Source organism: Coregonus lavaretus (genome assembly GCF_964263955.1).
Source record: "Coregonus lavaretus genome assembly, chromosome: 3".
NCBI classification, from domain to species: domain Eukaryota; kingdom Metazoa; phylum Chordata; class Actinopteri; order Salmoniformes; family Salmonidae; genus Coregonus; species Coregonus lavaretus.
In genome coordinates, this window is record NC_139990.1 from 41,811,652 (window position 1) to 41,836,881 (window position 25,230).

General features: G+C 47.0%; 1 protein-coding gene across 1 annotated transcript in view; it reads right to left on the bottom strand.

Moving 5' to 3' along the window:
• Positions 1-25,230, bottom strand: part of LOC311125758 (transcription initiation factor TFIID subunit 2) — a 40,409-nt gene that overhangs the window by 5,765 nt on the left and 9,414 nt on the right. The window contains exons 9-23 of the mRNA XM_084158435.1: positions 24,029-24,128; positions 21,576-21,661; positions 20,497-20,632; positions 19,755-19,909; positions 19,167-19,281; positions 18,864-18,973; positions 18,648-18,713; positions 16,883-16,984; positions 12,129-12,279; positions 10,582-10,722; positions 10,222-10,332; positions 6,192-6,385; positions 4,415-4,554; positions 2,480-2,549; positions 1,994-2,103 (exon numbers count right to left, since the gene is read on the bottom strand). Of these exons, the coding sequence (XP_084014561.1) occupies positions 1,994-2,103; positions 2,480-2,549; positions 4,415-4,554; positions 6,192-6,385; positions 10,222-10,332; positions 10,582-10,722; positions 12,129-12,279; positions 16,883-16,984; positions 18,648-18,713; positions 18,864-18,973; positions 19,167-19,281; positions 19,755-19,909; positions 20,497-20,632; positions 21,576-21,661; positions 24,029-24,128 (1,787 nt within the window). The remainder of the gene's footprint in view (positions 1-1,993; positions 2,104-2,479; positions 2,550-4,414; positions 4,555-6,191; positions 6,386-10,221; positions 10,333-10,581; positions 10,723-12,128; positions 12,280-16,882; positions 16,985-18,647; positions 18,714-18,863; positions 18,974-19,166; positions 19,282-19,754; positions 19,910-20,496; positions 20,633-21,575; positions 21,662-24,028; positions 24,129-25,230) is intronic.

Genomic DNA, 25,230 nt, shown 5'->3' on the forward strand with positions numbered 1-25,230 from the left:
GACAGCTCTTTGGTCTTGGCCATAGTGGAGTTTGGAGTGTGACTGTTTGAGGTTGTGGACAGGTGTCTTTTATACTGATAACAAGTTCAAACAGGTGCCATTAATACAGGTAACGAGTGGAGGACAGAGGAGCCTCTTAAAGAAGAAGTTACAGGTCTGTGAGAGCCAGAAATCTTGCTTGTTTGTAGGTGACCAAATACTTATTTTCCACCATAATTTGCAAATAAATTCATTAAAAATCCTACAATGTGATTTTCTGGATTTTTTTTCCTCAATTTGTCTGTCATAGTTGACGTGTACCTATGATGAAAATTACAGGCCTCTCATCTTTTTAAGTGGGAGAACTTGCACAATTGGTGGCTGACTAAATACTTTTTTCCCCCATTGTGTGTGTGTGTGTGTGTGTGTGTGTGTGTGTGTGTGTGTGTGTGTGTGTGTGTGTGTGTGTGTGTGTGTGTATATATATATATATATATATATATATATATATATATATATATATATATATATATATATATATATATTGGGACACAGCCGTATTGAGGCCTGTGCCAGCAGGCCCCGATATCCCCCAAGACATGGAAAAACCTAGAAACATTATAAAACATGATCCTTCTCTTCCCTGGGAGAGAAACAGATGTTTACGACTGTTAGAGAAATCTGTTCTCTCTTTGAAAGACTTTCACAACGTTTGGCACCTTTTGAAACAAGGTTTATATAAGACTGCTGGGGGATGTAAATGTAACGTGATGACGCAGAACACTTGTTCCTAGTTTCTTCATGTAGTGTAATATTGAGTCAGAGACAGACAGTTGAAGTTAGGACCATGGACATAATGTAATACAGGGAGGTCCAAAAGTATTGGGACAGTGACACATTTTCTGTTGTTTTAGCTCTGTACTCCAGCACTTTGGATTTTAAATGATACAATAACTATGAGGTTAAAGTGCAAACATCGAATTAGACAGTTGTGCAACTCTTACCATCACAAACATTGATAAATGACTGTTGGGGTTAGCTAGCTACACATATGGATTTGATTTGTGAACAGTGCTCCGTCTCTGGCAGTATCTCCGTCTCTGGCAGTATCGCCGTCTCTTGTCTGTCTGTCCCTAGCAGTAACTCTGTCCCTAGCTGGATATCACACCAGCGCCAGATGGGGGTTTGACTAGCTAGGCCTGAGTGGATATCACACCAGTTCCAGGTGGGGGTTTGACTAGCCAGGCCTGAGTGGATATCACACCAGTTCCAGGTGGGGGTTTGACTAGCCAGGCCTGAGTGGATATCACACCAGTTCCAGGTGGGGGTTTGACTAGCCAGGCCTGAGTGGAAATCACACCAGTTCCAGGTGGGGGTTTGACTAGCCAGGCCTGAGTGGATATCACACCAGTTCCAGTTGGGGGTTTGACTAGCCAGGCCTGAGTGGATATCACACCAGTTCCAGGTGGGGGTTTGACTAGCCAGGCCTGAGTGGATATCACACCAGTTGCAGGTGGGGGTTTGACTAGCCAGGCCTGAGTGGATATCACACCAGTTCCAGGTGGGGGTTTGACTAGCCAGGCCTGAGTGGATATCACACCAGTTGCAGGTGGGGGTTTGACTAGCCAGGCCTGAGTGGATATCACACCAGTTCCAGGTGGGGGTTTGACTAGCCAGGCCTGAGTGGATATCACACCAGTTCCAGTTGGGGGTTTGACTAGCCAGGTCTGAGTGGATATCACACAAGTTCCAGGTGGAGGTTTGACTAGCCAGGCCTGAGTGGATATCACACCAGTTCCAGGTGGGGGTTTGACTAGCCAGGCCTGGGGGTCTCTGTCTGTACTATGTCTCATCAGGTTTGATTAGTTATGTCTTATCTGAAATGGCACCCTATTCGCTACATGGTACACTACTTTTGACCAGAGCCCTATGTGGAAGCTTTATGTGGGCTCTGGTCCAACGTAGTGCACTACATAGGGAATAGGGTGCCATTTAAGATGCACTAAGGTCTCACCTGAGTTCATGAGTTTCCACAGCTGGTCAACCAGAGCCTCGTTGCAGAGTGGAGACTCGGCTGCTTTGGTGAAGGGAGGGTTTTTACCCAGCATGCTCAGGATCTTGTGTCTGAATGAACATAGAGGAAGTGGAGGTTAACATCCTGTTACTTCACAGCCACAGACCATCAATAACACCTTTCCTGGGACAGACCATAACATAAACACCTTTCCTGGGACACAATCAGGATTCATGTATTTAGATTCAAACTGCTGAGCATTGAGTATCATCAATACATTTTGTATACAATACATAAATACATCAATTGATAAATTCACTGTGACATTCCTTGTTTTTACACAGCACTAAATAAATAACCACCCTGTTTTCTTGCTGACTTTGACAAAATGTCCCCATATCCTGAAGCCAGAGAGATAAATTATGATGTATCTTTATGTATGAGGCAGCCAACCCAACAGACATACCTGACACACACACACAGTACCTGATGTAGTGAGCGGGGTCATTCTGGACCATGTTGAGCAGCCACTGCAGTTCCACGGAGCTCCTGTCAACTAGCAATAAACAGCATGTTAAAACACACCACACACACCTCAGGCAGGCAGGCAGGCAGGCAGGCAGGCACCCACCCCCCCCCCCCCGGGTCAAGGTGTTCACCCCAGAGAACTAGGGTGTGTCCAAAATGGCACGCTAGTCTCCATGTAGTGTGCATTCGGAAAGAATTCAGACCCCTTCCCATTTTCCACATATTGTTACGTTACAGCCTTATTCTAAAATGGATTAAATAAATGTTTTTCCTCAGCAATATACACACAATACCGCATAAAAACAAAGTGAAAAACAGGTTTTTAGAAATGTTTGAAAATGTATTAAAAATTAAAAACAGAAATACCTTATTTACATAAGTATTCAGACCCTTTGCTATGAAACTCGAAATTGAGCTCAGGTGCATCCTGTTTCCATTGATCATCCTTGAGATGTTTCTACAACTTGATTGGAGTCCACCTGTGGTAAATTCAATTGATTGGACAGGATTTGGAAAGGCACACAACTGTCTATATAAAGGTCCCACAGTTGACAGTGCATGTCAGAGCAAAAACCCAAGCCATGAGGTCGAAGGAATTGTCCGTAGAGCTCCGAGACAGGATTATGTCGAGGCACAGATCTAGGGAAGGGTACCAAAACATTTCTGCAGCATTGAAGGTCCCCAAGAACACAGCGGCCTCCATCATTCTTAAATGGAAGAAGTTTGGAACCACCAAGACTCTTCCTAGAGCTGGCCGCCCGGCCAAACTGAGCAATCGGGGGAGAAGGGCCTTGGTCAGGGAGGTCACCAAGAACCCAATGGTCACTCTGACAGAGCTCCAGAGTTCCTCTGTGGAGATGGGAGAACCTTCCAGAAGGACAACCATCTCTGCAGCACTCCACCAATCAGGCCTTTATGGTAGAGTGGCCAGACGGAAGCCACTCCTCAGTAAAAGGCACATGATAGCCCGCTTGGAGTTTGCCAAAAGGCACCTAAAGGACTCTCAGACCATGAGAAACAACATTCTCTGTTCTGATGAAACCAATATTGAACTCTTTGGCCTGAATGCCAAGCGTCACGTCTGGAGGAAACCTGGCACCATCCCTACGGTAAAGTATGGTGGTGGCAGCATGTTTTTCAGCGGCAGGAACTGGGAGACTAGTCCGGATTGAGGCAAAGATGAACGAAGCAAAGTACAGAGAGATCCTTGATGAAAACCTGCTCCAGAGCGCTCAGGACCTCAGACTGGGGCGAAGGTTCACCTTTCAACAGGACAACGACCCTAAGCACACAGCCAAGACAACGCAGGAGTGGCTTTGGGCCAAGTTTCTGAATGTCCTTGAGTGGCCCAGCCAGAGCTCGGACTTGAACCCGATCGAACATCTCTGGAGAGACCTGAAAATAGCTGTGCAGCGACGCTCCTCATCCAACCTGATAGAGTTTGAGAGGATCTGCAGAGAAGAATGGGAGAAACTCCCCAAATACAGGCGTGCCAAGCTTGTAGCGTCATACCCAAGAAGACTCAAAGCTGTAATCGCTGCCAAAAGTGCTTCAACAAAGTACTGAGTAAAGGATCTGAATACTTATGTAAATTTGATATTTATTTGTATATAAATGTTTTTAAAAAATCTAAAAACCAGTTTTTGCTTTGTCATTATGGGGTATTGTGTGTAGACTGATGAGGGGGAATTTTTTAAATCCATTTTAAAATAAGGATGTAACGAAACAAATTATGGAAAAAGTCAAGGGGTCTGAATACTTTCCGAATGCACTGTAGTCAAGTCCACTACTTTTGACTAATTATAACCCTATGTGGCTCTGGCTAAATGTAGTGCACTACATAGGGAATAGGGTGTGTCCTACTAACTTCACTACTGCTAGTTTGGTGCATACTTCTTGTGTAGTCCACCACAGCTTCCAGTGCTGCGACACGCACATCCACAAAGTGTCCGTATTCTGCATAGGACTTAAACAGAGAGGGGTCACTGGGAATATGGCCATTCTTCTGAAGCATCCGGATAGCTCTGAGACAACTGGAGAGAGAGAGAGATGGAGAGAGAGAGGGGGGGATGGAGGAGAGAGAGAGGGGGGGGTGGAGGAGAGAGAGAGAGGGGGATGGAGGAGAGAGAGAGAGAGAGAGAGGGGGGGGGGTGGAGGAGAGAGAGAGAGAGAGAGGGGGATGGAGGAGAGAGAGAGAGAGAGGGGGATGGAGGAGAGAGAGAGAGAGAGAGGGGGATGGAAGAGAGAGAGAGAGGGGGATGGAAGAGAGAGAGAGAGAGGGGGATGGAAGAGAGAGAGAGAGAGGGGGATGGAAGAGAGAGAGAGAGAGGGGGATGGAAGAGAGAGAGAGAGAGGGGGATGGAAGAGAGAGAGAGAGAGAGGGGGATGGAAGAGAGAGAGAGAGAGAGAGGGGGATGGAAGAGAGAGAGAGAGAGAGGGGGATGGAAGAGAGAGAGAGAGATAGGGGGATGGAAGAGAGAGAGAGAGGGGGATGGAGGAGAGAGAGAGAGGGATGGAGGAGAGAGAGAGGGATGGAGGAGAGACAGAGGGATGGAGGAGAGAGAGGGGGATGGAGGAGAGAGAGAGGGATGGAGGAGAGAGAGAGAGGGATGGAGGAGAGAGAGAGGGATGGAGGAGAGAGAGAGTGATGGAGGAGAGAGAGGGATGGAGGAGAGAGAGATGGATGGAAGAGAGAGGGATGGAGGAGAGAGAGAGGGATGGAAGAGAGAGAGAGAGAGGTAGAGGGAGATGGAGGAGAGAGAGATGGAGGAGAGAGAGAGATAGAGGAGAGGGAGAGAAATGGAGGAGAGATGGAGGAGAGAGAGGGAGAGAGATGGAGGAGAGAGAGGGAGAGAGATGGAGGAGAGAGAGAGGGAGAGAGATGAAGGAGAGAGAGGGAGAGAGATGGAGGAGAGAGAGAGAGATGGAGGAGAGAGAGAGAGAGAGAGCGAGAGATGGAGGAGAGAGAGGGAGGGAGGAGAGAGAGAGGGAGAGAGAGAGAGAGATGGAGGAGAGAGATAAAGATCACTCATCTATAACCCTAAATCAAAGTTCCTCTATGATTTTTTACACGCCAACACCCTTTAGGGTTAAAAAGATTTGGAGTGTTACAACTGGAAATCAAAGTCGCAGATTGTGCCTTTAAGGCATTTTCATTGATAAGATCATGTAGGTGGGAAAGTTTACCCTGGCACTCAACTAGCTTCTTGTACGGGACGTGTTTGGAAATATCTGGGAAGAGGGTACAAGGGCCAAAAAGCTTCCACGCCAGCCAGCTCAACAATGACCCTTTGGGTCAACCACTATTTGGTCAATCTTTTATCTATCAACACAATGTAAAACCAGCCACTAACACCGGCAAATCAAAACACTGACACCAAGCACCAGCATTTACCACCAGCACTTACCATGCACTAGTACTCCACTTCATCCTAAATTGTGTTACACCTGACAGTGATGGTGTTGTGGTAGCTGGGCAGTAGTGACGATCTCCTCCAGGATGTTTAGTTTATATAGTATAATGTATAGTGGTATCTATAGTAGTGATATCTTTACCTGACAGTGATGGTGTTGTGGTAGCTGGGCAGTAGTGATGATCTCCTCCAGGATGTTTAGTTTATATAGTGTATAGTATAATGTATAGTGGTATCTATAGTAGTGATATCTCTACCTGACAGTGATGGTGTTGCGGTAGCTGGGCAGTAGTTTCTCCATGTTAAGAAAGCGTGTGATCTCCTCCAGGATGAGGCGTACGTCTCCGTTGAGGTTGTCCACGGTGCGGACCTCGTTACTAATGCTGATGGCCGGGGTCAGGGAGTTGGTCAGAGCATCAATCAGCTCAGCACGGTAGTAGTTGTCAGAGAACTAGGAAAAAGACAACAACAATATTAAAGTCATTAGTGCCAGTCAGAGTCTGGCCTAGTGGTCGGCACAGCCAACTCCAGATCACTCATTAGTACCAGTCAGAGTCTGGCCTAGTGGTTGGCACAGCCAACTCCAGATCACTCATTAGTACCAGTCAGAGTCTGGCCTACTGGTCGGCACAGCCAACTCCAGATCACTCATTAGTGCCAGTCACAGTCTGGCCTAGTGGTCGGCACAGCCAACTCCAGATCACTCATTAGTACCAGTCAGAGTCTGGCCTAGTGGTCGGCACAGCCAACTCCAGATCACTCATTAGTACCAGTCAGAGTCTGGCCTAGTGGTCGGCACAGCCAACTCCAGATCACTCATTAGTACCAGTCAGAGTCTGGCCTAGTGGTCGGCACAGCCAACTCCAGATCACTCATTAGTACCAGTCAGAGTCTGGCCTAGTGGTTGGCACAGCCAACTCCAGATCACTCATTAGTACCAGTCAGAGTCTGGCCTACTGGTCGGCACAGCCAACTACAGATCACTCATTAGTACCAGTCAGAATCTGGCCTAGTGGTCGGCACAGCCAACTCCAGATCACTCATTAGTACCAGTCAGAGTCTGGCCTAGTGGTCGGCACAGCCAACTCCAGATCACTCATTAGTACCAGTCAGAGTCTGGCCTAGTGGTCGGCACAGCCAACTCCAGATCACTCATTAGTACCAGTCAGAGTCTGGCCTAGTGGTTGGCACAGCCAACTCCAGATCACTCATTAGTACCAGTCAGAGTCTGGCCTACTGGTCGGCACAGCCAACTCCAGATCACTCATTAGTACCAGTCAGAATCTGGCCTAGTGGTCGGCACAGCCAACTCCAGATCACTCATTAGTGCCAGTCACAGTCTGGCCTAGTGGTCGGCACAGCCAACTCCAGATCACTCATTAGTGCCAGTCAGAGTCTGGCCTAGTGGTCGGCACAGCCAACTCCAGATCACTCATTAGTGCCAGTCACAGTCTGGCCTAGTGGTCGGCATAGCCAACTCCAGATCACTCATTAGTACCAGTCAGAGTCTGGCCTACTGGTCGGCATAGCCAACTCCAGATCACTCATTAGTACCAGTCAGAGTCTGGCCTAGTGGTCGGCACAGCCAACTCCAGATCACTCATTAGTACCAGTCAGAGTCTGGCCTAGTGGTCGGCACAGCCAACTCCAGATCACTCATTAGTACCAGTCAGAGTCTGGCCTAGTGGTTGGCACAGCCAACTCCAGATCACTCATTAGTACCAGTCAGAGTCTGGCCTACTGGTCGGCACAGCCAACTACAGATCACTCATTAGTACCAGTCAGAATCTGGCCTAGTGGTCGGCACAGCCAACTCCAGATCACTCATTAGTACCAGTCAGAGTCTGGCCTAGTGGTCGGCACAGCCAACTCCAGATCACTCATTAGTACCAGTCAGAGTCTGGCCTAGTGGTCGGCACAGCCAACTCCAGATCACTCATTAGTACCAGTCAGAGTCTGGCCTAGTGGTTGGCACAGCCAACTCCAGATCACTCATTAGTACCAGTCAGAGTCTGGCCTACTGGTCGGCACAGCCAACTCCAGATCACTCATTAGTACCAGTCAGAATCTGGCCTAGTGGTCGGCACAGCCAACTCCAGATCACTCATTAGTGCCAGTCACAGTCTGGCCTAGTGGTCGGCACAGCCAACTCCAGATCACTCATTAGTGCCAGTCAGAGTCTGGCCTAGTGGTCGGCACAGCCAACTCCAGATCACTCATTAGTGCCAGTCAGAGTCTGGCCTAGTGGTCGGCATAGCCAACTCCAGATCACTCATTAGTACCAGTCAGAGTCTGGCCTACTGGTCGGCATAGCCAACTCCAGATCACTCATTAGTACCAGTCAGAGTCTGGCCTAGTGGTCGGCACAGCCAACTCCAGATCACTCATTAGTACCAGTCAGAGTCTGGCCTAGTGGTCGGCACAGCCAACTCCAGATCACTCATTAGTACCAGTCAGAGTCTGGCCTAGTGGTTGGCACAGCCAACTCCAGATCACTCATTAGTGCCAGTCACAGTCTGGCCTAGTGGTCGGCACAGCCAACTCCAGATCACTCATTAGTGCCAGTCAGAGTCTGGCCTAGTGGTCGGCACAGCCAACTCCAGATCACTCATTAGTACCAGTCAGAGTCTGGCCTACTGGTCGGCACAGCCAACTCCAGATCACTCATTAGTACCAGTCAGAATCTGGCCTAGTGGTCGGCACAGCCAACTCCAGATCACTCATTAGTACCAGTCAGAGTCTGGCCTAGTGGTCGGCACAGCCAACTCCAGATCACTCATTAGTACCAGTCAGAGTCTGGCCTACTGGTCGGCACAGCCAACTCCAGATCACTCATTAGTACCAGTCAGAATCTGGCCTAGTGGTCGGCACAGCCAACTCCAGATCACTCATTAGTGCCAGTCACAGTCTGGCCTAGTGGTCGGCACAGCCAACTCCAGATCACTCATTAGTGCCAGTCAGAGTCTGGCCTAGTGGTCGGCACAGCCAACTCCAGATCACTCATTAGTACCAGTCAGAGTCTGGCCTAGTGGTTGGCACAGCCAACTCCAGATCACTCATTAGTACCAGTCAGAGTCTGGCCTACTGGTCGGCACAGCCAACTCCAGATCACTCATTAGTACCAGTCAGAATCTGGCCTAGTGGTCGGCACAGCCAACTCCAGATCACTCATTAGTACCAGTCAGAGTCTGGCCTAGTGGTCGGCACAGCCAACTCCAGATCACTCATTAGTACCAGTCAGAGTCTGGCCTAGTGGTCGGCACAGCCAACTCCAGATCACTCATTAGTACCAGTCAGAGTCTGGCCTAGTGGTTGGCACAGCCAACTCCAGATCACTCATTAGTACCAGTCAGAGTCTGGCCTACTGGTCGGCACAGCCAACTCCAGATCACTCATTAGTACCAGTCAGAATCTGGCCTAGTGGTCGGCACAGCCAACTCCAGATCACTCATTAGTGCCAGTCACAGTCTGGCCTAGTGGTCGGCACAGCCAACTCCAGATCACTCATTAGTGCCAGTCAGAGTCTGGCCTAGTGGTCGGCACAGCCAACTCCAGATCACTCATTAGTGCCAGTCAGAGTCTGGCCTAGTGGTCGGCATAGCCAACTCCAGATCACTCATTAGTACCAGTCAGAGTCTGGCCTACTGGTCGGCATAGCCAACTCCAGATCACTCATTAGTACCAGTCAGAGTCTGGCCTAGTGGTCGGCACAGCCAACTCCAGATCACTCATTAGTACCAGTCAGAGTCTGGCCTAGTGGTCGGCAAAGCCAACTCCAGATCACTCAGACAGTATTCCCAACGATGGGGAACCCTGGTCCACCACTCTCTGAACGGTTCCTCTCCTTTACCCTGTCAACTTCCCATTACCAAATGTCTAATCAACGTATAAACATAGAAAATGGAGAACAACAAGATTACAGTCATTAACACACAACTCTGTTGTCCTCTTGTCCTGTCCTCTCCACTGGTGTTGTCATGCTGTTTCTGAACATAACCATAAGGACTTAGGGAAACCCACAGGACCAAATCATCAGCTAGGATGTAATCTAGTAAAGTTATGAAACCCAGCTCACTAACTGAATCGTTATATTAACTCCACCAATCATACTGGCAATCTGTTTTCAGTTTATTTGTACAGTCTGTGTTAAGTTTTCATGACTTTTTACTTTCTGCTCATTTCTGTGGGAAGGGTTGCCATAGGGTGGAGGGACGAGGGAGGGTGGTGGGTGATATGTTTGTGTCCTGTGCTTTATTCACTGGTCACAACAAAACAAACCCATCTCACCTTGTTCTTCCTGTTGTCGTTGTACTTGATGAGGTCCAGGATGAAGTTGAGGACATCTTTGGGACAGAGGTTCTGGATGTCTCTGAGTTGAGCCATGGCTACAGGCATGGTCTAGGAATAGATCAAACACAGAGGTCATTACAGAGGTCAAAATACTCTACTACAGTAATCAGCTTCATCAATGTTTACATATTTCTTGCAATTTCCATGGAAACTAATTCATATTTCTGCCACCATTGTCTCCTAAAGGTTTAACTGAAACAGTCCACAGCGTGTAACATGTACACCATGACGGTAGATATTTAACCAACAGCCTTAGTCTACTGCTCTGTGTTGAGGTGATGCGCCATGGTTAAGTACCTTCTGTAGGAAGTAGCTCTGGAAGCTGATGAAGTTGTTGGTCTTGACGATGTTGGGACAGCTCTTACAGCAGAACATCCTGGTGAACAGAGACTTCATGGCTGGAGGACCCGTCCATGTGCTCATCATGGAGTTAGCAATCTATAAATATAAATCAGTAAATACGGGATATAGCTGACTCCTACTGCTCAATTTGAGTTGATGTGCGATAGCTAGCTATCCTGGTGAACAGGGACTTCATGGAGGAGGAGAGTTTGCTATCTAGACACAGAAGATACTAAATAATAGACATATTAGCTTGTATTCTAACTAGGATGGCACATGACACTGAATAAGGCTTCCTAGCCAAAGTGTTGTGCTATTCATTTGAAAGTTCACTGCAAGGGGACAAGAGAGTGCGACTTTGATTAGATTTTCTAGAGTTCAGAACAATTGGCTTCTGGCCTGTTACATGAGGAAGTGACTGAGCTGAGGGAACTCCTTACTCTCTCTCTCAGCAGGATATTAGGGGGAAAGACAGAGCTGAACGTCTCCCTACTCTCTCTCAGCAGGATATTAGGGGGAAAGACAGAGCTGAACGTCTCCCTACTCTCTCTCAGCAGGATATTAGGGGGAAAGACAGAGCTGAACGTCTCCCTACTCTCTCTCAGCAGGATATTAGGGGGAAAGACAGAGCTGAATGTCTCCCTACTCTCTCTCAGCAGGATATTAGGGGGAAAGACAGAGCTGAATGTCTCCCTACTCTCTCTCAGCAGGATATTAGGGGGAAAGACAGAGCTGAACGTCTCCCTACTCTCTCTCAGCAGGATATTAGGGGGAAAGACAGAGCTGAATGTCTCCCTACTCTCTCTCAGCAGGATATTAGGGGGAAAGACAGAGCTGAATGTCTCCCTACTCTCTCTCAGCAGGATATTAGGGGGAAAGACAGAGCTGAATGTCCCTCTACAGCGCTGGGGCTAGCAGTCAGGATGTTGTCATTTTTCAGCTAGGTAAACACATGGCCCTGGGGTGGACGGGTGTGTGTGTGTATGCGAGTGTGGGTGTGTGGACTCTGCTTGGACTTGCCCCTTTCCTGCCGGCTCCCACTCTTTCAACAAAGACAGCCTATCACTGGCCTGCCAAGTCTATCAGGGTTACCCGTGTAACATCCTGTGGTCTGAAAGACCATCAACTAGCTACATTAAATTCTGGAAGCCAACGAAACCAAACAGAGCCTGATGTAACTCCACATTCATTTTGATTTTACAAAAATATTGATTCAGGTGAAAATATTATAAATGTAGGAAATCAATCGGATATGGGGGGGGGGGGGGGTTGACAGATAAAGCAACAACAACAAAAAAAGTTCTACAGGGGTTGTTGAATTGGGTTTTAAAGAAGAATGAATACTAGGAAGGTGGATAGCCTAATGACACAGCAGTCCCCTTGGCTTAGAATAAAGGACTGGTGTGCTCAACTCTCCGTCATCACACTAACATCCTACCATGGGTAATGAATCAATGGGGGGCTAAAGTTGGATGGGTGGGTGGCCTAAGTGTACTTCTTACCTTGGCGAGGCAGAAGCAGGCACCCTGGCGGACCTTGTAGAAGCATTGGTCCTGTTCTAGGATGTCAGTGAGGGCCAGACGGGAGGCTGGGGTGGGGAACTTCTCCAGGGCTAAAATAGACTCCTCCTGGGCCACTACGTCACGCTCATACCTGAGAAAGATCGTTATGAACCATGAAAAATACTTCAAGACAAGCAAGCACACACATCTTCTTCAGGAAAATGTATCTTTTTTAGTTTGCTTTGAGCTTCATGTTGACATGTCAGATCTACAGCTTGTGTTGTCATGGCTCTGTGGCGTGATCTGTTGTCATGGCTCTGTGGTGTGATCTGCGGTCATGGCTGTGTGGTGTGATCTGTTGTCATGGCTCTGTGGTGTGATCTGTTGTCATGCCTTTCTAATTGACCTGGCCCGGGTATCCTGGATGAATATTGACCTCATTCCGTCAGTAGAGGATGCCTGGTTGTTCTTTAAAAGTGCTTTCCTCTCAATCTTAAATAAGCATGCCCCATTCAAAAGATTCTGAACTAAGAACAGATATAGCCCCTGGTTCTCCTCAGACTTGACTGCCCTTGACCAGCACAAAAACATCCTGTGGCGTACTGCATTAGCATCGAACAGCCCCCGCGATATGCAACTTTTCAGGGAAGTCAGGAACCAATATACACAATCAGTTAGGAAAGCAAAGGCTAGCTTTTTAAAACAGAAATTTGCATCCTGTAGCACTAACTCCAAAATGTTTTGGCACACTGTAAAGTCATTGGAAAATAAGAGCACCTCCTCCCAACTGCCCACTGAAGGCTAGGAAACACTGTCACCACCGATAAATCTACAATAATCGAGAATTTCAACAAGCATTTTGCTACGGCTGGCCATGCTTTCCACCTGGCTACCACTACCCCGGCCACTAGCTCTGCACCCTTCGCTGCAACTTGCCCATGCGCCCCCCGCTTCTCCTTCACACAAATTCAGACAGCTGATGTTCTGAAAGAACTGAAAAATCTGGACCCCTACAAATCAGCTGGGCTAGACAATCTGGACCATTTCTTTCTAAAATTAGCTGCCGAAATTGTCGCAACCCCTATTACTAGCCTGTTCAACCTTTCTTTCGTAACGTCTGAGATCCCCAGAGATTGGAAAGCTGCCGCGGTCATCCCCCTCTTCAAAGGGGGTGACACTCTAGATCCAAACTGTTACAGACCTATATCCATCCTGCCCTGCCTTTCGAAAGTATTTGAAAGCCAAGTTAACAAACAGATCACCGACCATTCCGAATCCCACCGTACCTTCTCCGCTATGCAATCCGGTTTCCGAGCTGGTCATGGGTGCACCTCAGCCACGCTCAAGGTCCTAAACGATATTATAACCGCGATCGATAAAAGACAGTACTGCGCAGCCGTCTTCATCGACCTGGCCAAGGCTTTCGACTCTGTCAACCACCGCATTCTTATTGGCAGACTAAATAGCCTTGGTTTCTCTAATGACTGCCTCGCCTGGTTCACCAACTACTTCTCAGATAGAGTTCAATGTGTCAAATCGGAGGGCCTGTTGTCTGGACCTCTGGCCGTCTCTATGGGGGTGCCACAGGGTTCAATTCTCGGGCCGACTCTATTCTCTGTGTATATCAATGATGTTGCTCTTGCTGCTGGTGAAGCTCGGATCCACCTCTATGCGGACGACACCATTTTGTATACATCTGGCCCTTCATTGGACACGGTGTTAACAAACCTCCAAACGAGCTTCAACACCATACAACACTCCTTCCGTAGCCTCCAACTGCTCTTAAACACTAGTAAAACTAAATGCATGTTCTTCAACCGAACGCTGCTTGCACCCGCCCACCCGACTAGAATCACTACTCTCGGCGGGTCTGACCTAGAGTATGTGGACAACTACAAATACCTAGGTGTCTGGTTAGACTGTAAACTCTCCTTCCAGACTCACATTAAGCATCTCCAATCAAAAGTTAGATCTAGAATCGGCTTCCTATTTCGCAACAAAGCCTCCTTCACTCATGCTGCCAAACATGCCCTCGGAAAACTGACTATCCTACCGATCCTTGACTTCGGCAATGTCATTTACAAAATAGCCTTCAACACTCTACTCAGCAAATTGGATGTAGTCTATCACAGTGCCATCCGTTTTGTCACCAAAGCCCCATATACTACCCACCATTGTGACCTGTACGCTCTTGTTGGCTGGCCCTCACTACATATTCGTCGCCAAACCCACTGGCTCCAGGTCATCTATAAATCACTGCTAGGCAAATCCCCGTCTTACCTTAGCTCACTGGTCACCATAGCAACACCCACCCATAGTCTGCGCTCCAGCAAGTATACAGTGGGGAAAAAAAGTATTTAGGTCAGCCACCAATTGTGCAAGTTCTCCCACTTAAAAAGATGAGAGGCCTGTAATTTTCAGCATAGGTACACATCAACTATGACAGACAAATTGAGGAAAAAAAATCCAGAAAATCACATTGTAGGATTTTTAATGAATTTATTTGCAAATTATGGTGGAAAATAAGTATTTGGTCACCTACAAACAAGCAAGATTTCTGGCTCTCACAGACCTGTAACTTCTTCTTTAAGAGGCTCCTCTGTCCTCCACTCGTTACCTGTATTAATGGCACCTGTTTGAACTTGTTATCAGTATAAAAGACACCTGTCCACAACCTCAAACAGTCACACTCCAAACTCCACTATGGCCAAGACCAAAGAGCTGTCAAAGGACACCGGAAACAAAATTGTAGACCTGCACCAGGCTGGGAAGACTGAATCTGCAATAGGTAAGCAGCTTGGTTTGAAGAAATCAACTGTGGGAGCAATTATTAGGAAATGGAAGACATACAAGACCACTGATAATCTCCCTCGATCTGGGGCTCCACGCAAGATCTCACCCCGTGGGGTCAAAATGATCACAAGAACGGTGAGCAAAAATCCCAGAACCACACAGGGGGACCTAGTGAATGACCTGCAGAGAGCTGGGAGCAAAGTAACAAAACCTACCATCAGTAACACACTACGCCGCCAGGGACTCAAATCCTGCAGTGCCAGACGTGTCCCCCTGCTTAAGCCAGTACATGTCCAGGCCCGTCTGAAGTTTGCTAGAGTGCATTTGGATGACCCAGAAGAGGATTGGGAGAATGCCATATGGTCAGATGAAACCAAAATAGAACTTTTTGGTAAAAACTCAACTTGTCGTGTTTGGAGGACAAATATTGCTGAGTTGCATCCAAAGAACACCATACCTACTGTGAAGCATGGGGGTGGAAACATTATGCTTTGGGGCTGTTTTTCTGCAAAGGGACCAGGACGACTGATCCGTGTAAAGGAAAGAATGAATGGGGCCATGTATCGTGAGATTTTGAGTGAAAACCTCCTTCCATCAGCAAGGGCATTGAAGATGAAACGTGGCTGGGTCTTTCAGCATGACAATGATCCCAAACACACCGCCCGGGCAACGAAGGAGTGGCTTCGTAAGAAGCATTTCAAGGTCCTGGAGTGGCCTAGCCAGTCTCCAGATCTCAACCCCATAGAAAATCTTTGGAGGGAGTTGAAAGTCCGTGTTGCCCAGCGACAGCCCCAAAACATCACTGCTCTAGAGGAGATCTGCATGGAGGAATGGGCCAAAATACAAGCAACAGTGTGTGAAAACCTTGTGAAGACTTACAGAAAACGTTTGACCCGTGTCATTGCCAACAAAGGGTATATAACAAAGTATTGAGAAACTTTTGTTATTGACCAAATACTTATTTTCCACCATAATTTGCAAATAAATTCATTAAAAATCCTACAATGTGATTTTCTGGAGGAAAAAAATCTCATTTTGTCTGTCATAGTTGACGTGTACCTATGATGAAAATTACAGGCCTCTCTCATCTTTTTAAGTGGGAGAACTTGCACAATTGGTGGCTGACTAAAACTTTTTTCCCCCACTGTATCTCACTGGTCATCCCCAAAGCCAACACCTCCTTTGGCCGCCATTCCTTCCAGTTCTCTGCTGCCAATGACTGGAACGAACTGCAAAAATCTCTGAAGCTGGAGACTTATCTCCCTCACTAAATTTAAGTGCCAGTTGTCAGAGCAGCTTACCGATCACTGCACCTGTACACAGCCATTCTGAAATTAGCCCACCCAACTACCTCATCTCCATATTGTTATTTATTTTGCTAATTTGCACCCCAGTATCTCTATTTGCGCATCATCTTTTGCACATCTATCATTCCAGTGTTAATACGAAATAGTAACTATTTTGCACTATGGCCTATTTATTGCCTTACCTCCATAACTTACTACATTCGCACACACTGTATATATATTTTCTGTTTGTATTTTTTAATGTTTTGTTTACCCCATATGTAACTCTGTGTTGTTGTTTTTATCGCACTGCTTTGCTTTATCTTGGCCATAATTTTTTTTTTTGAAAAATGGCTCTGTGGTGTAATCTGTTGTCATGGCTGTGTGGTATGATCTGTTGTCATGGCTCTGTGCTGTGATCTGTTGTCATGGCTCTGTGCTGTGATCTGTTGTCATGGCTCTGTGCTGTGATCTGTTGTCATGGCTCTGTGGTGTGATCTGCGGTCATGGCTCTGTGGTGTGATCAGTTGTCATGGCTCTGTGGTGTGATCTGTTGTCATCTTTTTCATGTTTGGAAATAAGGATTGTCTTTTTTAACTTGTGTGCAAGAATACATGAAGAAACAAATCCATGCAAAGGCAAATTCATAAAAGTAAAACGTGAAGCGCCCCGTACCGGAGCTGGTACTGCCACATGAAGTCTGCCTGCTCAAACTCCACCTTACGCAGGATGGACATGTCCGGATCGATCCGGATCCACAGCAAGGGAGAATCCGCACTGCGTGAGAAACAGAGTTAGTTAGTTATAGTTTCTTTGTGGAATGGAACGAACGTTATACTTTTCTGTTAATGAGAGTGGCTTGTCTGAATTGAACTGATTTGACAAACTTTTAACACTGAAGAATGTTGATTATTATATTTTAATGGCTAGATCCTTTGTTCCCTCTGAGGCTGTGATATAGGTCTGAAATGATGTCACAACCTGATGTTCCCTCTGAGGGTAGGATGGCCCAAATCTAAACCAAACAGAAGTGATTGACTGAAGCCAACACCCGCTGCAGTTTAAACAGTGGAGAGAGAGGCAGAGAGAGGCAGCCACACCAGAGGGGATGTAGGAGGCCTGTCTGGCTGGAGCGATGTTAAAGTTGCCAAAGACTTGGCACGAGGGTTGTAGACAGTTGTAACTGCCTGCTGGGTTGTTGGTTAGTTTCTCACTGCTCGGTAACTGCCATAGCTGCCCTCCCTAACTCTGTAGTTTCAGTGTTGCTCTCCCTAACACTGTAGTATCAGTGGTGTTCTCCCTAACTCTGTAGTATCAGTGGTGTTCTCCCTAACTCTGTACTATCAGTGGTGGTCTCCCAAACTCTGTAGTATCAGTGTTGTTCTCCCTAACTCTGTAGTATCAGTGTTGTTCTCCCTAACTCTGTAGTATCAGTGTTGTTCTCCCTAACTCTGTAGTATCAGTGTTGTTCTCCCTAACTCTGTAGTATCAGTGTTGCTCTCCCTAACTCTGTAGTATCAGTGTTGCTCTCCCTAACTCTGTAGTATCAGTGTTGCTCTCCATAACTCTGTAGTATCAGTGTTGCTCTCCCTAACTCTGTAGTATCAGTGTTGTTCTCCCCAACTCTGTAGTATCAGTGTTGTTCTCCCTAACTCTGTAGTATCAGTGTTGTTCTCCCTAACTCTGTAGTATCAGTGGTGTTCTCCCTAACTCTGTAGTATCAGTGGTGTTCTCCCTAACTCTGTAGTATCAGTGTTGCTCTCCCTAACTCTGTAGTATCAGTGTTGCTCTCCCTAACTCTGTAGTATCAGTGTTGCTCTCCCTAACTCTGTAGTATCAGTGTTGTTCTCCCTAACTCTGTAGTATCAGTGTTGTTCTCCCTAACTCTGTAGTATCAGTGTTGTTCTCCCTAACTCTGTAGTATCAGTGTTGTTCTCCCTAACTCTGTAGTATCAGTGTTGTTCTCCCTAACTCTGTAGTATCAGTGTTGTTCTCCCTAACTCTGTAGTATCAGTGTTGTTCTCCCTAACTCTGTAGTATCAGTGTTGTTCTCCCTAACTCTGTAGTATCAGTGTTGTTCTCCCTAACTCTGTAGTATCAGTGCTGCTGTCCCTGTTCCTGCCTCTACTTCACTGGCCACTGAGAAAACAAGCTGGAGCAGACAGTCAGTGAGCAGACAGTCAGACATCAAACCAGATCAGAGGTAGACTGAACAGAGGGGCGGGGCCAGGAGACAGAGACACCCTGGGCTGGGCAGCACTGAGGCCTCAGAGTTCTGAGGAGATGAGTGAGAGAGAGTGGGAGCAATGGAAAGTCTGACTCCATAACAGACAGGTGAGTGAGTGGGAGCTGTATAAAGCAGTGGAAAGTCTGACTCCATAACAGACAGGTGAGTGAGTGAGAGAGAGTGGGAGCTGTATAAAGCAGCATAAAGTCTTACTCCATAGCAGACAGGTCCATGTCAACCTCCTCCCCGTTCATCAAAGGTATCTTCTTCTTCTTGTTTCTGGAGAAGGAAGAAATTAGTAACTAAGGAGGTGGAGCTAAACTGAGGGACAAAAACTTGATCCTCCAAACTACAGCTAAGATGGCATTGCATTAGGCTTATTGAAATGTGTTTGTATAGCAACAAAAACAGATGCAAGCTTGAGTTTACCGTCTGCTCTTTGAGTGGCAGGGAATGTCGTGCTTCAGGCTGTTCTCCTCTATCTGTAGAGTGTGGTTGAAGGATCCATCCAGCTCCTGGACTGTCACCTTGATGGGGCCCTACGGAACAAAGACAGTGAATCACCTTACTACTAAACCTCAGACTTGGGTCAAACACAAATGTCAAATACTTGCGGTAGCTTGATTTAGCTTTGCTGGTACAATGGAACCAATGGAATAGTCCCAAAAGTGCTAACTGCGCGCATCCTGCACACCAGTAAAGTTAAACCAACTCAGCTCAAAGAGGACCTACCACATATTTCTGTGTTCCAGAGGAGGTGTAGTCCTGTCGGATCTCCAGTTCTAGAACGTTCCGTTTCCTGTTGAAGGCAAAACTACCAAAGAACTTCACCACTGCACTCTGGTCTCTGTGGGTTTGAATTAAGGCTAATATCTAAACTGAAACAATTACAGTACTGATCACAATCAGGGGCACAATGGTATTGGCCATATATCACAAACCCCAGAGGTGCCTTATTGCTATTATAAACTGCTTACCAACGTAATTAGAGCAGTAACAATAAGTGTTTTGTCATACCCGTGGTATATGGTCTGATATACCACGGCTGTCAGCCAATCAGCATTCAGGGCTCGAACCACCCAGTTTATAATTCTAGTTGTATAGTGGATATTAAATCATCCAAAGTCTTGATATTACATACAGACTCTCTCACCAGTGTTCTAACCAGGCCGGTCTCTCCAGTGTTCTGCTAAGCAGGCTGAGGAAGCTGAACGGACACACCCACTGCTTGATGAGGGGCCCTATGTCCTAACTAACTATTAATCTGCTATTACATTGTTTTAGTCATGTTACAACCAGTCCCTCCAGGTTAAAGGATACACCCACTGCTTGATGAGGGGCCCTATGTCCTTCCCCGACACGTTGGAGATGGACTTGAGGAAGCTGTGGGTGGATACCAGCATCTGACTCCACATGTGTGACTGGTACTTCTGGGAGGAGGCTGTACTGGCCAGGCTTAGTAACTTGTTGAACACCTAGCACATAGGAAACAGAATAATGGAGTTAATGTATCTGGCTCCACATGTGTGACTGGTACTTCTGGGAGGAGGCTGAACTGGTCAGACTCAGGAGTTTAACAGGGGAAGAGTCAATGTGGTGCTCGGATCTGTGGTCCAATGAATTGAGGATTCTAAATGTATTCCTCTAGAGCAGCGTTTCCCAATCTCGGTCCTCTGGACCCCAAGGGGTGCACGTTTTGGTTTTTGCCCTAACACTACACAGCTGATTCAAATAATCAAAGCTAGATGATTAGTTGATTATTTGAATCAGCTGTGTAGTGCTAGGGCAACAACCAAAACGTGCAAACCTTGGGGTCCCGAGGACCGAGATTGGGAAACCCTGCTCTAGAGAAATTCCATGAAACTGCTAGGAATTGAACTGGAATGACCCAGACTCTACAATGTAGTGCAGTAATAATAAACTCAAGTGTTGAATCCCTGTAGGTATTAGTGTTTAAACAAATAGACTTCAAGTGTGGCCAGATGTTTACAGGAACCAGCCTGCATACTAGGTGATTGATGATGCTGATTGATGGATTATTAATTGATTATTAATTGCTCACCTGCAGCATGAACTCCATGCTGATCCTGTTCTCGATGAGCCTCATGACCAGGTGGGCTTTACACTGGAACATCTTGTAGTACTTCCAGGACAGGGTGTGAGGGTGCTTGATGGAGAAGTGGAGGTGAGGGGTTGGGCTGAGAGACAGAGAGAGAGCGAGAGAGAGTGGGGAGAGAGTGAGGGATGAGGAGAGAGAGAGAGAGAGCGAGGGATGAGGGAGTGGGGAGAGAGTGAGGGATGAGGAGAGAGAGAGAGAGAGGGATGAGGAGAGAGAGGGATGAGAGGGAGTGGGGAGAGAGTGAGGGATGAGGAGAGAGAGAGAGAGTGGGGAGAGTGTGAGGGATGAGGAGAGAGTGAGGGATGAGGAGAGAGAGAGTGGGGAGAGAGAGATATGAGGAGAGTGAGGTATGAGGAGAGAGAGAGATGAGAGGGGGGAGAAAGAGAGATGAGAGTGGGGAGAAAGAGAGAGAGAGGAAGAGTAAAATCAGAGAAAAAACTCAACAACTTCTCAACAACAACTCACTCCATCTTCCATCCTCTCTCTCCTCAACTTGCAAACACTAGCAACTTTAAGATAAACTACAACGTGGAGTTATTAGCCAAGTCGTTGACAGGCAGCACACAAACATGCATAAGTGTTTGCATAATGTGTGGATAGCTCTCCAAGCCCACTCCAGGAGAGGAGAGAGAGGTCTGATTTAAGACAAACACTTGAGATGGTGCCAGCGGTTTATTGGGCTAGAATGAATAAACCCACTCTTCACATGTTTCTTCTCTGCAGCAGTGTTTGGAGTTGGAAACCTTCACATCGGCATATATAAGTTTTTAATTAAAACTAGAACACCACATCTTTGTGTGAGATGTAGGTTTGTAGACCAAGACCCTCAAAAACAGTAGCAACAGGAATGTCTATCCTGTCATTTACTTGCTACTTAGGTGGTTTAGACTGGTATAACAGAAAACACATTCATCCTCATTGGAGCCACATATCAAAGAGTGTTGACACTGAAAGTAGGAGGTTATCATGCAATACATCATCCATGTTAAATGATCTTTAAACCAACAGGGAGCTGCTCTCACTTGTCCTTGTCTTTGCCTCCACCGAAGGTTGGGTGTAACAGAACTCCCCCCATCTTCAGCTCATACTCCACCATCTTGTCCAGTTCCTGAGAGAAAACCACACTTCATATAGTAATGTGTTTATTAGGCAGTGTGGGACCACCATAACTTTTCAGACAATTAAAAAAAGTAGAATTCTGCTCCGGTATTAAAATGTTCTGTATTGTTTCCCTGACAACAATAAACGTTGCTGATTGATGTGCTGATGTGTTGTTTTTATGGTAGGGTAGCTAGACGCATTGTTTATGGTAGGGTAGCTAGACGCATTGTTTATGGTAGGGTAGCTAGACGCATTGTTTATGGTAGGGTAGCTAGACGCATTGTTTATGGTAGGGTAGCTAGATGCATTGTTTATGGTAGGGTAGCTAAATGCGTTGTTTATGGTAGGGTAGCTAGATTAGTTGTTTATGGTAGGGTAGCTAAATGAGTAGTTTATGGCAGGGTAGCTAAATGAGTTGTTTATGGTAGGGTAGCCAAATGCGTTGTTTATGGTAGGGTAGCCAAATGCGTTGTTTATGGTAGGGTAGCCAAATGCGTTGTTTATGGTAGGGTAGCCAAATGCGTTGTTTATGGTAGGGTAGCCAAATGCGTTGTTTATGGTAGGGTAGCTAAATGCGTTGTTTATGGTAGGGTAGCTAAATGCGTTGTTTATGGTAGGGTAGCCAAATGCGTTGTTTATGGTAGGGTAGCCAAATGCGTTGTTTATGGTAGGGTAGCTAAATGCGTTGTTTATGGTAGGGTAGCTAAATGCGTTGTTTATGGTAGGGTAGCTAAATGCGTTGTTTATGGTAGGGTAGCTAAATGCGTTGTTTATGGTAGGGTAGCTAAATGAGTATTTTATGGCAGGGTAGCTAAATGAGTTGTTTATGGTAGGGTAGCTAAATGCGTTGTTTATGGTAGGGTAGCCAAATGCGTTGTTTATGGTAGGGTAGCCAAATGCGTTGTTTATGGTAGGGTAGCTAAATGCGTTGTTTATGGTAGGGTAGCTAAATGCGTTGTTTATGGTAGGGTAGCTAAATGCGTTGTTTATGGTAGGGTAGCTAAATGAGTTGTTTATGGTAGGGTAGCTAAATGAGTTGTTTATGGTAGGGTAGCTAAATGAGTTGTTTATGGTAGGGTAGCTAAATGAGTTGTTTATGGTAGGGTAGCTAGAAGCGATGTTTATGGTATGCTAGCTAGAAGCGATGTTTACGGTATGGTAGCGAGATGCGTTGTTTATGGTATGCTAGCTAGAAGCGTTGTTTATGGTATGCTAGCTAGAAGCGTTGTTTATGGTATGCTAGCTAGAAGCATTGTTTATGGTATGCTAGCTAGAAGCGTTGTTTATGGTATGCTAGCTAGAAGCGTTGTTTCTGGTATGGTAGCGAGATGTGTTGTTTATGGTATGGTAGCTAGATGTGTTGTTTATGGTATGGTAGCTAGATCTGTTTTATTTATATTAAATGTATTGGTAAGTTGCGTAATTAACAAACTTTAGAGTACTTTTTTAGGAGATATTGGTCTGTGCGCAGGCTGTAGGCAGGCTGCGCAAAGCAGCTCAAGATTATTTGATTGACAGTTCTGGTCGCCTAGTGATGGACGTTAGTCCCACTTCAGAAGCATCATTCCTTTACAGACCAGTAAAATGCACGTTCAAATCTCCAGAGGTTTCCTGTCAGCATTTAAAAATCCGTAGTGTAGCCTACCCAATCATGGCGTAACCGAGGCGCTTTCAAGGGGCCACATTCCATTATATCTGAAAAGGGTCATCGATAAAGGCTACCGGTAGCCAACTGTAATTTCATGAGGCAAAAACAAAGAGTAGGCTACCCTGTGCTCGCAAGACTGGCCCGAAGACACCTCTGTATGCAGGCGACGTCGGTGGCTAGGATATTCTACACGAAACAGACCTTAGACTGTACACACACTTGCATCATTAGCAAGGAGTAGGAGCAGGCAGGCCAACGCGAGGGAGAGAGGAGGGGCAGGCAGAAGCATGCTCATATGTTTAGGTAACCTGCATCTCGCAATGTATATATTACCTTTGATCCAGTGGAGGTACTGGTTCACTCCCTACCTCTTAAATCCAGTGGCAGTACTAGTCCTAGCTCTTTAATCCAGAGGCGGTACTGCTCCACTCCCTACATCTTTAATCCAGTGGCGGTACTGGTTCTCTCCCTACCTCTTTTGTCCAGTGGAGGTACTGGTTCACTCCCTACCTCTTTAATCCAGTGGAGGTACTGGTTCACTCCCTACCTCTTTAATCCAGTGGAGGTACTGGTTCACTCCCTACCTCTTTAATACAGTGGTGGTACTGGTCAAAGCTCTTTAATCCAGAGGCGGTGCTGGTCCACTCCCTACATCTTTAATCCAGTGGCGGTACTGGTTCTCTCCCTACCTCTTTTGTCCAGCGGCAGTACTGGTTCACTCCATACCTCTTTGATCCAGTGGCGGTACTGGTTCACTCCAAAGGTCTTCTTCAGGTACAGACCATAGATGTAGCCAGAGATCCCCTTCAGCACCCACTCATCAGCCCTACAGAACACAGACAAGACAGGCAACAGGTAAGGCAACCAGCCAGACAGCAGGTGAGGCAACCAGCCAGGCTGCAGGTGAGGCAACCAGCCAGGCTGCAGGTGAGGCAACCAGCCAGGCTGCAGGTGAGGCAACCAGCCAGGCAACAGGTGAGGCAACCAGCCAGGCAACAGTTGGAGGCAACCAGCCAGACAACAGAAGGAGGCAACCAGCCAGGCAACAGTTGAGGCAACCAGCCAGACAACAGTTGGAGGCAACCAGCCAGACAACAGTTGGAGGCAACCAGCCAGACAACAGAAGGAGGCAACCAGCCAGGCAACAGTTGGAGGCAACCAGCCAGACAACAGTTGGAGGCAACCAGCCAGACAACAGTTGGAGGCAACCAGCCAGGCAAGAGTTGAGGCAACCAGCCAGGCAACAGGTGAGGCAACCAGCCAGGCAACAGGTGAGGCAACCAGCCAGGCAACAGGTGAGGCAACCAGCCAGACAACAGTTGGAGGCAACCAGCCAGACAACAGAAGGAGGCAACCAGCCAGGCAACAGTTGAGGCAACCAGCCAGACAACAGTTGGAGGCAACCAGCCAGACAACAGAAGGAGGCAACCAGCCAGGCAACAGTTGAGGCAACCAGCCAGGCAACAGGTGAGGCAACCAGCCAGGCAACAGGTGAGGCAACCAGCCAGGCAACAGGTGAGGCAACCAGCCAGACAGCAGGTGAGGCAACCAACCAGGCAACAGGTAAGGCAACCAGCCAGACAACAGGTAAGGCAACCAGCCAGACAACAGGTAAGGCAACCAGCCAGACAACAGGTAAGGCAACCAGCAAGACAACAGGTAAGGCAACCAGCCAGACAACAGGTAAGGCAACCAGCCAGACAATAGGTAAGGCAACCAGCCAGACAACAGGTAAGGCAACCAGCCAGACAACAGGTAAGGCAACCAGCCAGACAACAGGTAAGGCAACCAGCCAGACAACAGGTAAGGCAACCAGCCAGACAATAGGTAAGGCAACCAGCCAGACAATAGGTAAGGCAACCAGCCAGACAACAGGTAAGGCAACCAGCAAGACAACAGGTAAGGCAACCAGCCAGACAACAGGTAAG